Source organism: Motacilla alba, chromosome 4 (genome assembly GCF_015832195.1).
Source record: "Motacilla alba alba isolate MOTALB_02 chromosome 4, Motacilla_alba_V1.0_pri, whole genome shotgun sequence".
Classification (NCBI taxonomy): domain Eukaryota; kingdom Metazoa; phylum Chordata; class Aves; order Passeriformes; family Motacillidae; genus Motacilla; species Motacilla alba.
In genome coordinates, this window is record NC_052019.1 from 66,721,424 (window position 1) to 66,737,118 (window position 15,695).

The 15,695-nt window shown below is 40.4% G+C and overlaps 1 protein-coding gene across 2 annotated transcripts in view; it reads right to left on the reverse strand.

Annotated features, from left to right (window-relative positions):
• ADAD1 (adenosine deaminase domain containing 1) overlaps positions 1–15,695 on the reverse strand; it is a 49,654-nt gene that overhangs the window by 29,436 nt on the left and 4,523 nt on the right. Inside the window, exons 9-14 of one of the 2 annotated variants that reach the window (XM_038134415.1) lie at positions 15,073–15,299; positions 14,363–14,600; positions 13,839–13,971; positions 13,569–13,712; positions 5,512–5,703; positions 3,942–4,011 (exon numbers count right to left, since the gene is read on the reverse strand). In XM_038134415.1, coding sequence (XP_037990343.1) covers positions 13,599–13,712; positions 13,839–13,971; positions 14,363–14,600; positions 15,073–15,299 — 712 coding nt within the window. In that variant the 3' untranslated portion in view covers positions 3,942–4,011; positions 5,512–5,703; positions 13,569–13,598. Of the gene's footprint in view, positions 1–3,941; positions 4,012–5,511; positions 5,704–9,150; positions 13,713–13,838; positions 13,972–14,362; positions 14,601–15,072; positions 15,300–15,695 lie in introns of both variants that reach the window. The other variant, XM_038134413.1, reaches the window with a different exon arrangement.

Sequence of the window (15,695 nt, forward strand, 5' to 3'; positions counted from 1 at the left end):
CAGCTTTACGTTTAAATTCACATCTTGCCAGGTCACTAGTATGGAAATTTATCCTTGCAATCACATATAAATTTGCATTTGTATTCCTTATTTCAGAGGGGTATCCCTTAAAACTCTCACTCAAAAATAAAGCAAATGGCAACCTTGAATTACTTTTGGTGAAGAAGGGAAAGGGATGTTGTCCTCTCATTTCCAAAGAACAGCAGACCTTCACAGAGCTCAAGCAAGGGCAACAAACACAATCAAATTTCTCTTCTTGTGTTCAGCCAACAAGTAGGACAGTAAAGAAAGGCTAGAAAAGAGGCAATTCTCGTGGACAAAGTTCCATCTAATTTTGAGTGTCACAGCATAGGTAGACAGGAAAACTCACCACCTCTTCCAGTACCAGGATCAAAAGATAAAACCATCAAATAAACCTAGCAGGACGCAGGATCAAAATATGCAGAGCCACAGTAGGTTGATGTGTGGAACCTGCCAAACACTTGTGCTGTGGATTCTAAGAGTGGCTCAAGGAAGTACAGGAATATCATACCAGCCCTGGACAGGACAGTGGGAAAAACAAATCAGCATGGGCAAGCCCCTGTTGCTCCTTAGTGAATTCCACACAACCAGTGTGAAGCAAGCAGAAAAAGCGAGCAAAGGGAAAATGGAATCAAGATAGGGAACTTTGAGAGAACGGGAACAATGTTGTAACAATGCCTGCACACAACTGGGAGCCAGCCAGCCCTGAGGGGTGCCTGAACACCTTTTGTCCCTATCTAGTGACAAATCTAGGCCATCTGCTTAGCATGGTGCACTATCACAGCACTAAGCTAGGCAAGACACAGTTCTTTCTTTGTGGGCTGTTAGCATCCTGTATGGTTATAAGCCCACACTGGCCTTTTGGCCCAGTAGGGCAATTTCAACTTGCATTTTATCATACATTTCTTAAATCCAGACCCTGAGAACAGTTTGGCAACAACCTGGCTTGTCAGTCTATCTACCAGCCTCTTTTCCACTGCAAAACAATAATATTGAAAATCAGAAATCTTTTGCCTTTGGGCTTTCGCTTCACTTCTCATTCCAAAATGAAAACAAGCGTTGTTCGAATTTGAGCTACCCAGAGTAACTGACAGACCTCAGTTTCTTTCCAGCCGCAACAAAGCACTTTTTCCTAGTAAGTTGACCAGGATGCTCTGATTTCATTTCCTCTTTGCAGGACACCTCCATTTGGCTTTTCCTAACAGATTTGTGCCTCATCAGCAGTGCATTTGTACTGGTCTCTACAGCTCTGCACCTAAAGAGAAGTGTGAACCAAAACTAGCAGAGGTTAACACTTGTATTATTTTGTGGGTATACCAACAACACTTTTAGCAGGTTTGGTGCACACTGTACTAAGAGGAAGTATGTAACTAAAGTTTTGGCATCTTCACTATGGAGACAGCCTTACAAAGTCCATTTGGATGTAAAGGAAAACATGAGTAAACAGGACTAATCACCCTTGTAAATATAGGCTGGACCTCCTGATGATAGATTATTCCTAGACAAAAAGAAGCCATTCAAGTTCACCCAGAAATCTTGCAAAAATTAAACTATTTCCTCTGTAAACACAGCACACTATCTCAATGTGCATTATATCCAACCTTAATCCTTGTCCTTTACTGATCAACCTTCCCAACTCTGCATTCAGCCATAACTCTCACAGTAATTCATCTTCTCATTCAGACTTGCAATCACACCAAATTTTAACAGAAAACAAAAACACTGACTCCAAAGTTCATAACCTCTGTTAAATTACTTCCTGAAAAGTTGACTACAGTGACAGGAAACGCCATCCACACCTATTCAACAATCACAGACAAGATTTTTAGAAAGATCAAACTTGTGGGTCACACAGCTCCTAAGGAGAGATTAAAGTGACTTTCCCCAAGGACATGCTCTTTTATAACTAGAACATTTTTTATTTTTAAAGTATTCTCTCTTAATGTTGGTCCTTTTAATGGAAGATTACATCAAACATTGGTTTTGTGAAGAGATTCCCAATTGTCAACTATTTCCAGGTCATTTTAGTCAAGCCTTCAAAACCAAAAGTCTTTCTTAAAAAAAATCCCCACTGTCATCCTTGCAGGAAAAATTCACTCTAACAATTACTCACTTTGGGGTTGGGTTTTTTTTGGCACTTTCTCCTGAAACAGTGTCCCTGATCAAGTACAATATTCAACTAGCTAAATCCGTTATTCACTCCTACATTTAAATACTAATACATTAGGGAATCCAATGCATTTATCTGGAGACCATTCTACTCATAGCAAACTACTATTCTCATCTAGCAAAAAGATGAGAAAGACAGAGAAAAGGCTGAAGAAGAAAAGTGGTAAATGTCTCCTTTTGGTGGTGTAAAATCAAATGAAAAAATACTGTCACTCAATCCTTTATTCAAATCTTCAACATGTTTCCACGAGTCTCTCTACTGAGCAGAATAGGAATACTAAAGGTTTCTTTTCTACAGGTTATTGCTTAAAATTATGAGATCAGCAAGCAGAAGTCAACCACTGTTCCCCCAAAATTCTCTGAAACACAGCAAGAAAGTGTTAAATCAACAGACCATGATCAAAAATTGGTTATTGCTTTCATCAGATGTATGAACTCTGCTGTGGTTCCTGTGACTCTACTGACAGTACTCCTGTACTATAATAGAGTTAGAAAAAAGCCTGCACATGAACTAAAGTACCAACCAAGACATTCTCTTCAGCTGAATACTACTTTGTTCTGGGGATGGAGAAAGGAGGCAAGCACCTTGATCAACAAGATGCCAAATGCCTCACTGAAACCACAACCTGTCCCCAAAATTCACCAGTCAGCAGGTTTGCAAGGGCAGAAAACCAAAAATGAAAAAACAAAACAAAACAAAAAAAACCAAAGATGGAAGTTTTCAGATTAGAAAGACAAGTAAGTCTAAACTGAGAGGAGTCAGATCCTATGTAAAAACTTTTCCAGACTTTGAAGTTGTACAGATTAGGGGTTTAGTCAGTGTGTGCCATTTACTTTTAGTCACTTTCTAAAAGAGAAAAATCAACCCTTCTTCTTTAAATTAGGCACAAGTATTACCAAAAGTATAAACAATCCACTAAAACAAGAATCTTCTCCCTTTCCCAATCCCCGACCCACAAACACAATTTCCCTTTAAAATATGTGGTTTACTGCTAACTAATCTCCCTTGAAAATTTAGGCAAAGCTTTTACAGTGTTTCTTAAAGCTTTTCAGGCAGAGTGCTACATCATTGTTTTAGTGTAATTAAATTTGGAGATAAAATGAGATATCAATCAACTTACCTTTCGTAACAGTGCATTAAAAAAAAAACAAAACAAAACCAAATCCCACTGTATGATATGGTCACTGGTACCTGGCCCCAATACTTTTTAAAGGCAGGATTTTTCCAGTTCAGCATTTGTAGCACTACTATATCCTCTGCGATTCCAAGACAATTTAAAAGAGTAACTTCATTTCCTGTTAAAATGCTATCAACTCTAGTGAAGTGAGGCTGGATTAAATCAATGACTAAAACCCCAAGTAGTTCCTTGCCCAGTAGTAAATATGAGCACAGACTGAGCATGATAACTGAAATCCGACCAGCACAGCAAAGTTGTGTGTTAACATTAACTGAGGGTTTGCTGTTTCTCAGCTCATCAATACATTCCAAGCGGTCTCCTCCTCACCTGGGACATCCAATAAAAATGGTCAAAACAAGATCTGTTGCTTTCTCCTCTTGGACCACAAATCCTGCAGCACAATATTAAGCAGAAACGAATCACTCAAACTCCCATGCACAATTTATTCAATGCTGCATATTAAGATCCCATCCTGGATGTGCAAGTCTCTTTGTCTTTGAAAAGAATGAACAGATAAAGAGCTGTTTCCAATTACATCTAGACTACAACTAGAATAGTCTATTTTGTACTGACCTGGCTGCAAACTTGCTGAAAAGTTCTGACAGAATGCTCAGGCTTTCTTTTTTTCTAAGATCTCGAAGACCTGAAAAAGAAAACAGTAGGGGAGAAAAGCTGACAAGCCAGTGCTCAGCAGCTCTCCTCATTACAAACTGGTTACTATCAAAAATAAAAACAAAATACAAATATAAAGTGCCAGAAAAAGTTTGAAACTGCACAAATATTACAATATTGCAAGCTGCAATAGCTACTGGGACTTGTTTATGACCATGGACATGAAATGTTTGTACTTATTTCAAAACCAGGAAATGAAGATGCTCTCTAGAGCTGGGATTGCACTGCTAATTAGCACTGAGTTAATGACTAAGGGACAGACACACACTAATAAAAAGAATGATACTAATGGCTGTGCTTATCCAAGCCAAAGTGTATTCCAACCAACTTTCAGCAGATCCAATCCCCCCTGATTGCAGGATCAGAACATGTAATGTGGGCTTCCATAATGCAGTGGCAGGTTGAAATAGTTACCCACCCAGTCCTGCATTTGCCAAATGCTGCTTAATTCAAACGACTGTAGTGCGGAGACCAGAATTTATTCCACACAGCTTCAGCAGCTGAATTCACTGAGCAGAACTGTATTTCACATAATGTCAGAACCTGCTGGGCAGCAGGGGGAGTATTTGGCTCAGAACAACACTCAAAATGAAGGCAACCATGAATTTTAAACACTTTACATACCAAAGAAATCAGCCAAGAGGCACATGAAGCAGAAAGGGAAAACAATTTCAAAACACTATCTGTGCCAGAGTTCAGTGTCAAATGACTGCCTACTATCAACTCCAGTGCTGTGATACACACCACAAGATGCAGCGGGTTAGGTATCAGCAATAAAATCTTTAAACATTTTACAGTGGGGTGTTTTCATTCTAAGCTGAAGAAAAGTGAAAGTTGCACACAATGAAAAAAGAGTAGCATTAAGATAAACAGCAATAGAAGGAATAGTTTCTCATCCCCAAACACGGAATTCTGATGGATTTTTTTCCATAAATGTTTGAAATTTGATTCTATAAAGACTGAGTTAGGCACCTAAGCTTATACTGCCTTGACGAAAGATGACAGGTAAAAAAAAACACCTTCAGACAGGAAGCCAACTTTCTTCCTGTTGTTTAATCAACAATTACTAAAATTAGAAGGCTTTTTCTTCTCCACTAAAGTAATGATTAAAAGATACACCTCTAGGACAACATTTTGTATGGCAGGAGTACATTCTGTGGCCTATTCTATGGGGGAGTAGGACAGCGCAGGGAAAAAGTGTTTCATGCAGGAAGCACAAAGAGAGGCTGCCAAAAGTGAGTGTGGGCTTCTCTTACAGCAGTGAATGTAGGTAAAATCCCTCCTGCTTGATAAAAATTCCAAAGTGTCATCAGGGGAGGAAAAACAAAAGTAATGATTCTTGCCATACAGGTAGAACATATGAAAAAATGTGTAATAAAACCTCTTCTTCGTGACGCCCCCATCTTTTTCCCCCCCAGAAAGAAGAGTATAAATACACTAAACAGCTTAATGACAACTTATCAGCTCTCACCATCCATCCCAACTCTAATATTGGCATCCAGATAACACTGACAGGATGTGCAAAGTCCTCATCTGTGGCTGTATTGCAGCAGTAGTTCTCATGACTGCAGCTTATGGAGCACCTCTTAAGAAGACTAAACGATCGGAACAGGAATGTGAGAAACTGGCATGTCTTCAAGCTGCAATAGATGATTTAGGACTCCTGAAAAACATCGACAACGTAAGTGGTGACTTTCTTCTATCTGAAGATTCATTTGTATTTGTTTTTTCTATGTAATTTTTTCAGAAAAATTAACTTCCCCCCCTCCTTCTCTACAGGATTTTCTTGACTTTTACACACCAAATGACAGACAGGTGAGTTTGAATTTTCTGTTCAGTTTTAATACAATTTAGGAAATACAATTTCTTAAAGGAACTTCTGCTTCTGCTTTTTATTCTCAAGCACTAAAAGGCTGACATGCAATATTATCTCATTGCCTCTGTGCAGTAATTAACACAAAATGAATACTTTGTATGCATCCTGCTTAAAACATGCTTGAATTCACAGGAAAAAAAGTGGTTCATAAAAAATTTAAACATGGTGTAAGATTTGCAGGAGGCAATACTGTTAACTCTGACACAGGAACAACTCTAAGAATGAAACCAGACTTAGAAATAGATTAAAGGAGTATCCACATGAAATCACCCACATTTTATCTAAACTAGAGGCAGAGCCACTGGTTGGTTCTGTTTAAGATGTCCAAAGTTTTCTGCATCCCATCAATGATGAAACTCAGTTACGCTCTACTTAACTCTCTTCGTGAATACAATTTAACCAAGCCCTTCTGGATACATAAGCTGTACATCATGTTGTATAGTATTGAGTTAATACCTGAGGCTTATTCCCACAAGAATACCATCATTGTGGTCCCCTCTCTCAGAAACTCAGCACATCAGCGTGCAGAGAGTATTCTGAACACAGCTCTACTGCAGACAGGCTGCTGATTTGTACTGCCTTTCATTCAGCATGCAAACAGCCCAATAAACAAGAGCATGAATTATTTAGCACTGGGAAGTAGTTAAAAGCTTTACACAAGTTATCTGTTAGCTGCTTTGAACCTCTGGTAAGTTTCTAATTCAGAAGACTTCTCACTTAACAACACTTTTGTTTCAGTATAGATTTCAAGTCAGATTCTACAACCACTTCCTTATCTGTGTCCCTTTTCTTATGTGCTGGCAGCATTACGACCTGGCTATCTCAGAGCTCCAAGTCTTAAACGCAAATGTTTGGGGCTGATCACTAAGGTAGTGTCAGTGAGTGCCTGAAATAGCTTGCAAAAGTGGTGCGTAAAGTTATTTACCCTGTTCAAAAGCCAGCTCTGATGCAGACATTTGATAGAGCAACCAAAGTGCATCAACTGAAGATCCCTCTAGGAGAGGCCACCTGTTTGCTAACCCATGGTTTTCAGATAGCAACCAGGAGTAAGGCTCAATGCAGGAATAAATATTGCAGCTTTGTGTCTCCAAGAGATATTGCAACACTTCAAGTGTTTTGTAAAGGTTACTCACTTTTCAAAAGCTACAGAATTAAGGCCACATGTAACATCCCCCAATACAACTTTGAGGGCAACAAAATGAACTGTAATACACTGCAGAAAACAAACAGCTCACTTCCTGAGATGTGGATAAAAAACACAGGGAATTGAGATTTTGAAAACTGGAACAAGGAAGACAAGTCACAAATATAACAATTTTGCTGACTGTTCTAGGAGTGCAACTACACAACTCTAGCATGCTTCCTGAAAGAACTGAAGGTCTTGCAACAAGATGTGGAAGAGGAGTACAAGCAACCTGTAATAAACATAGAGAAGAATCTTGAGAGTTTGATGGTAGGCAATCTTTTACAAGTACTACAAAAAAAAAAAAAAAAAAAAAAAAAAAAAAAAAAAAAAAAGTGTTTCACCATTAGTGAAAAACCATGCCAGAAACAGCATGCTCATGCATCGAGATCTGTGTTATCAACCCACAAAACAAAGGGTTTTGTACAAAAATATTCTAAGATTAACTATGTGAAAACCTATTTGCATGGCAATCTAATGCAGTAAAATAGATTTGAGTCCTACTGGTCATATAAGCATTTAACAAAAGATCCTTTCTTTGCTGAATCATGCAAAGCATCTTATGCTGACAAAAGCATAACAAATATTTACATATCAATGGCTTTGAAAACTGCGCCAGTTTTCAAAAAAGTTTATGACTAGAGGGCCCAGGAATGAATGTCGTACACCCTGCCATGCTACTAGAATAAAATCCATGGCCTAGAGATCCTTGTAGCATTTTATGAGTGCTCCTCAGGCTACAAATATTAAGGGTTGTTTTTTGTTAAAGGAAAATCTTTACAGAAGTTGACGTATCATTGTTAAAACCAGCTAGCAAGGAAGTTATCACCAATCAACAAAATTCTCTGTATTGCAGGACCCTGATTTCTCAAACCCGACATGCAAGAAGTGTGAAGCCAATGAGAAGAAAAAGTTTCCTGAATTTCATCAAGAAATGACCAGGTTCCTGCAATCTATGCAGAAACAAATTTTATAACCATTTTTATTTTTACTGCTACATTATTTATTGAAATATTTAATTCTGAATAATTTATATATTTTGCCATGTGGCATACTACTAGTTTGTTGTCCATTTTGGGACCACTAAATATTCTTAATGTGGGTGGTAAGAGACTGTTCTAAGATCACACTTGATCCTTTCTGTAAGCCCTAGGGGCTCAACGTTCTTAGGAAAACTCATTCACTGTCACTTTGTCAACAACCTGAGACAACTATTTATTGAAAAAGCTATTAAAAGTTATTGTGGATTATATTTAATAAATGTCATGGACATATAAAAATCATGTCTAGAGTCTTCTTTGTTATGATACTGTCCTTTTTACAGGTGACTTAATAGTCTTTTTTTTTTTTTTTTAACACACAAAAAACCCCCAGTAAAGCATTCAGCAGTATGCACGTGTGCAGGTAGCAGGCTGAAAGCAAGACACCTGCTGATAACCTTTTTTAAGCAATATACAAGGCCAGTTTATGCTGGCATACAGCACAAGGTATAGAGTACTGAATTGCTTCCCCTCAAAAAGGAATCCTTCATTTTTTCCTGAGCTGTACTACTTAGCTACAAAAGCTTCCTGCAGGACACGTTCTTCTCACTGGTGTAAGCAAAATACATAGTTCTCAAAATTCTTCAAGAGACAGGGAAGCATTAAATTGAAGCATTGAATTGACATGAAATTGAAGATGAATGTATAAATCCACGTGAACACACTGCATTGTCAGAAATCTTTCCGTGTAACCTCAGAAATGTCCTTACTCCCAATGCAAATGGACTCAGTTCTGTGACAAAGAAACAATGTAAGAGTATATTTTACTACACAACAGCCCCAAGTCAATACTAACCAGGCAGGCTATCATTGATGAAAGTGAGCCTACTACAACAGCTAGCAGCTATCGTTTAGACTTTGATGTGCTTTCCTGGCGGGTGTGGTATGGAGCACTTCACCTTAGACTTAAAACCAGACTAACAATGGAAAAAACAGCAGTTTCCTTGCATGCTGCAAAGAGAAAATGGGCGGTAAATGACAGCTTTCTGCCAAAACTGGGAAAATACTCACAGCACTGCCGCCTGTTTCTCCACTCATCTTCTCTTCCCACGGTGAAGGAGTGCTCTGTCCCCACCCACAAGGACTCAGGGAAGTAAACACTGTCAGACACCTCAGCCACAAACAGATAAGCCCCACCCTCTCCTCAAATCAGATGACAGTAACAACAAAAATACTTGAATACAGTAGTACACAGAAGATGAGAAAACAGGCAAGAAACTTCTGCCTAAGAATTCCTTCTACCTTGGCAATCTTTGTTGAAAAATCCTTCTCTTCACATAGATTCCTTCTTACCCATAAAATTCTTACATGCAGCATGTAGAAAGCAGCAGCATGTAGGAAGAAACAGCATCACACACAATACATGGCCTTCGCAAACCTACCTCTCTCAGTATCAGCTTGGACATTTGTCTGTGGGCAGTGTTGCAGCAGTGCTGCCCCAGCTCTCAGCAACCACACAGAGGGCGAAGGAGCAGCTTTCATTTAATACAATTCTCTTAATAAATAAGGCTTTATTATTTCCTTGAGCCCAAGAGCCCCCAGCTTCAGCAGCTGGGTAAAACCTACCCAACAGTCAGTCTGTGCAGCTGGACATCCCACATGGAATAATCAAGACATTTCCTAAATCCCTAAACAGTAAGCATTTGGTAAGGCAGGAACAGGCATTTCAGAAAGCAGAAAAGGATGGTAAAGAGATACTCACCCATGTATTTATAAGGAAAGGCAGAAGCTAGAGCTCACTAACAATTTCACAAATACAAGAAGTGTGAAACGACGTACATTTTGTGGCATTTGGTCTGCACCTTGGAGTTGGGCTATTCTGAGACAGCTGCAGGTTTACAGACATGGAAAGAGGAGGCTTTGCCTGTCCTGGCTCTAGTTTTGGGGATGACAACATCACACTTGCAAAATAGCCATGATCTGCTGTGGATTTTCAAACCATCTTCAGGCTGCCTTGATCCTCACACAGCACCTCAAGCAAAAAGTTCAAGATGCTTTTTCAAATCAGTATTTGTAGAAAGACTGCTGACACAAAGAGCTAGCTGAGGTGTGAGGAAGGTGCTTGCACTACACATGGTTATGCCAGTCAAATCTACATTTAATTATAGGTAGGTCCACATTCTTAAACAGCATCTGCAGGATCAGCTTCTCTATTTGCCCAAGCTTTAAAACATGTCTTTAGCTAACAAGGATATCGTTAAAAGCATTTGAAAATGCGCAACAAGGAGAACTTGACTAGAGATACCGTCCCCCGCTATGCTGTAAAAAAGCCACAGAACCCCTAAAAAGTTATCAAAATTGATTTCTTGACCTGCCTTCTCCTGCTTGAGTGCACAGCTCTAGTATCAAAATAAGATGTTTGACATGTGCCACAAAATGCACGTGACACGATAGGGGCACACACGTATGTGGCATGTGACACATACATGTGAATGTACGAGTCTTGAGACATGGTGTGACATGATACGATGCATGACTTTATACAGTGGATCAGCCCTGACCCAAGCAGAGGCAAAACCAGCTGTGTGATTGTTTTTGCCCCAAAACCCAGGGGCACGTGGCAGGTAATGCAGAGAGATGGGGAAACACAATTTGTATGCGAAGGGGGGAATTCATTTCTGGGTGAGAACAGTCTGTAATGCTGAACTGTGTAATACTGTATGTATTGTGTGTATATCTAGGAGAGGCAGAACCCACAGCGACAGACCAAATTAACTCAACCGACATCTTAGAGGGAGAGCCATTGACTATGGAAATGAGACCAGTGTTCCTATGGAAGAAGGATGAAGAGCCTTCTGGTTCCCTCCAGGATAGGATTAAGTTTCTGCAGCATCCCAGAGAGGGCACAGCCGAGACATAGAAGTCATTCTGTATCACCTCACATCATTACCAGGGATGGAGAAAAGGAATCCTCTTCCAGGAAGGATTTCCTTCTGGTTCAGAAAATGGTGGAAGGAGCTGTCCACTATCGTCAATTTTGGATATTTTCCCCCCCATGAGAACCATCGCTGTTTCCAGTAAATTGTTCTTAACTCCATGGCCTTGGCCTTTCTGCCCCATCCCACTGCAGAAGGGAGGTGAAGGGAGAAGCAGGGAAGCAGAGAGAGCAGCATGTGGTTTGGAGTCTCAGTGGGGGGCACGGAATTGGGAAGTACCATTCTTAAAGGTCACCGTGTGTCACTCCAGCTGTCTGAGTCAGGTAGAGCTCCATGAATTGGACAGCACACCCCCAACACACCACCCCACTCCATATCCATGTGTACATCCATTCTTCCCTCTGGACCTCAGCTCTTCTCAAGCAGGGAGGGGAGAGGCTGAGCTCTGCCACAGGCTGCTGCTGCTGGTACTCACCTGCCTCTGGTCTGCTCTGTGCCACAACTGCGTGATGCACACCTGCTCCGGAATACAGCTGCAGCCTCAGCACTGGAACTGCAGCACTCTTGCCTCTCTCAAGCTTGTAGGATCATACGTGTTGGAATTACTGAAGTAGCCAAGGAAAAACCTGGACGCAACATGCTTCCATTTACTAGCTTAGTGCATGCTGCATATGCTGCTGCTTAATCAAAGAACAATCCAGACAAAAGAACTGGACCTACACTGGTGTCATCAAGTTATTGCTCAAGGACACAGTGATCATTTCCAGCCAAACACATTGTTTTCACTAACAAACATCCCTCTTCCTAAGGCACCACCTAAGTTCCATGGAAATTTCAGTTTGCTGTTCAATTAATAAAATGGCTGAAGCACACAAAAGTTCAGTTTGTACATATTTAAGGCTTCTGGGTCAACTACAGGAAACACCTTGGTGCCAATATCTCAGCAGAAAACTAAGTCCATAAAAAAACAATCCAGGAGTGTACAGAATGCAAACACATGTATGGGATGCTATGTGTATGTAAGATTTGACATGTGTATCACTTCCCAGCATCTGTATGTTTGAAGGTATAGCTAATGCATTCTCAAGAACATTTATTGAACTTTTAACACCCCTACAAAAAAGCAACAGTGTGCTCAAGTCTCAAATACGACGGCCATTCCCAAGCATTCTTAGAAAATGTTACATGGAACAAGCAGTCTGCGGATCATGTGCCACAAGAAACCAAAAACCACCACACAACCCCCCAAAGTTAGGGGACAGTACTAGAAAGCAAGGGAGCACATTAGCCAAAAAAAAGGTCGAGGACCAAGCAGTTACAAGTCAGCGAGTTTCAACAACTTGTGAATCAGTATAAGATCATCCCGACAGAAGATTCTATGTATTAGCTGGAAGAACAGTTTAAGGAAAGAAACAAACACCAGGAGGAGGAGCATCTTTGAGAATCCTCTAACACTACGAAGGTGAAACACGACTACTGCACTACGCTCACTATTCCTGATGTATGAGAACACTGTGTAACCCCCCACTCACATGATTTACAGGAATCACAAACACAATCCGGGTGTACTGTCCAGCTCGAACACACCACTGTTCACAACACCACACCAACTCCAAACATGGCACTTAACACCTTCCCAATGCTACCATGTTCTTACCAGGACTTAAAAGGAAGTAAATTCCCTTGTGACAGGCCCTGTTTTCCAGGTTACTGTGTATGCAGACAATTTCACTAAGACTTGGCAGTGCAGTGATGAAGTCATACTCAGCACAGAAGTCCAACTCATCCATAAGCATTAACACTGATGGAGTTTGAGGCAAACCACAAAAGCTGAAAAAACCTTGTTTCTGGAGACTTCTGTACTACACTAATTATTTTCTGAACTACAGCTTTGACACCAGCATAATGCTTTAAATCCACTACCAGAACCAGTAATTGTCACAGAACAGTTGAGTAACAGCTGGTCCTTCCAGGTTCCACATTTGGAAGTACAAAAATTATTATTTAACAATTCTATCACAAACAACATGAACTAAAAGCCAGTTGGCAGACTGACACTAAACAAAACTCACAGCAAAGGATGAATGCCTACAGATAAAGCACAGACTGTACATTTGTTTTTTCCTGAAAGACGCTCACATGTCTTTTTTTTTTAAAGAAATCCAGCTTTTACTGATTTTTTTTTTCTTTTCCAAAGTTACGAGAAAGGGAGGAAAAAGGAAGAAATCAATATACAGAAATCCTGAAACGATCAGGAAAAAAACATGTTAATTCCACAGGGTGGGGATTTGTAGGAGTCAGGGTCAGTGAGATGAAATGAGGTGGCACTGGGGGGCAAAACAGAACAAAGACTTACAAAGCTGTTGGATACTCCCACCTATGAGAAAACATCAATTTTGGGAAAAGACTGAACTATTACAGGTGGTTTAATAACTGCATTTAAACTGATAAGAAGCAGTTCTGGAATTGTTTTCTTCCTGTAACTACAAACTTAAAAGTTGAACATTTTACTACTCAGAACTCTATTTACTGAAACAGATCATTCAAACCAACTTGACGTTTAATCCACCTCCATCAACTCCATCAATCACTGAACTGTTCAATATGCGGAGACTTCACAATCCACGATCCATAACTGTGCTGCTCTAAGTAGCTCTGCAGCAAGCTTTTAGCTTCTTGGTACAACTGAGATTTCACCTAAAAGAAGAAAAAAGAAAAAACCTCGAAAGATCTCAAGAATTACAGTTACAGAGATCCGCGTTCTTTACCACTAACGCGTAATAAGCACAAGCACAAACGATACCTCTCCCCGTGTCAGCTCACCTTTGCCTCGTGGTATGTTGCACACTGGAGCAGGTCAGCCCGTCCTGCTTCCCTGGCGAGCATCCTGAAGCGGCTGAACATGGCGGCCTTGCACAGGCGGCTGGCCAGGCAGGTGCCGCTGCGGAACGGGGAGCTGCGGGCAGAGCAGGGAAACGGGGATGGAACTCGGGAACAAACTCACTAACACAGAGATGCTCTGATCCTTACCCGGCTTCTCCCCTCCCTCCTAACACTTTGTGAATGCCATCATGCTGGTATCCCTCTCAGCTGGAATCCTAATTAGTTTTATGCATTGTGAAAGCTAAAACATTTTCGCTACTACAGGCAATCTCCACTGAGAGAATTGTTTTGTTTGCTGTCTTGGTATCTCATGGTGAGCCTACAGGATGTCTAAAACTTCACCTAATCACAGGATGCTTTCAGCCAACATGGGAGAGAATTTCTCTCGTAGCTTAAAAACTGAATAAACTCCAATAAACCAGTACAAACCCATTATTTCCAACAAAATGAAGATAAATGATGACCTTTCAGTGGTTTTCCCACTTAATCCATCCACAACCTCCAGAGATGCATCTGACAATGTCCAATTCAAACTAAGAGACCACTGGTTCAAATCTGTTTGGATTGGCAGCGCAGCTTTCACCAAGTAAATATGAGATCTGTTGACCAGGTAATGCACGGGAAGCTTTGAAGTAAGTTCATCATCAAGACGCTGCTTTATGGTTATGTCCAGTCCTTTTGTATCCTTACAACTTCCATTTCCTAGTAAACAGGACAAGATCAGACACATGTAAGTACATCAAATCAAATAGTTAAAAATGCAGCTATTTCTGCGTTCCTAATCTATTATAGCCATTTTTTCCCATAAAACTCATGTTTGTAAAGACAATTTCCATTATTCAATTCACAGAACAAAAATGATTTCCCACTTTTTTCTCCAAAGGCGCCATTATTTTCACTGGATGCTTTCTTTTTGTGACCTACTGTTATTCACCAACCACTCTGCTAAACAAGAATTTCAACCTTTCAGACTAGAAAATATGTTGAGGAGTTTGCCCACATTGCTTCACATCCCACAGCACACTAAATAAATGCACTTTGGTCCACAGCATCTCAAGGAACAATTCTGTAATTCTTCAAAGAATTTTTGGTTTAGTTCACGCTTTATAAAACGCAATCAAACTGGAATACAAAAACAGACGAAGCCCCCAGCTGGAATTCGCATTGAACATACCCACGAGAATGTTGCTGATGTACACGGGTTCGATGAAGTGGCTCAGCAAGGCTCCCTGAAGACCAACCACCTCCCACTTGGTCAGCTTGTCACCAGCTGACATGCTGCTCACTCTGACAGTCTTGGGGGGACAGCAAACAGCCAGGTAAATCCTGCCTTCCAGGGCAACATGCAGACTCAGTTCTTCGCTGGCTTCGTAAGCGGATATAGACTGGGGACCGAGATGCCTGCGGCAGGACAAGAGAATGAATTTCACTGAGAAAGCACTCTGATCAGAGATTGCACTAAGTGGTACCTAAGGCGGTTCCTCAGAAAAAAATAATCAGTAGATCGAGGCCTTGCTCTATCTCCAATGTCTGTAATTCTTAAAAAGACCACATTGAACTGCTTGAGTGCCTAGAATACTGAAATCAGTATTTAAATAGGAAATAGCCACTCAATCTAATCTTACCCACTGGTCGAATTTTATTGCACACATGAAAAAAATCAGCTGCAAACGAGCTGTCATTTTTTTGTCAACTCACACTCTTAACTGAAGTTACTTGTGAAAAAACAGCTCTAAGGTTCTTAAAATCTCCTTTAAAACGTAACCCACACTGTGATCCAAAATATTTAAGTAAGAA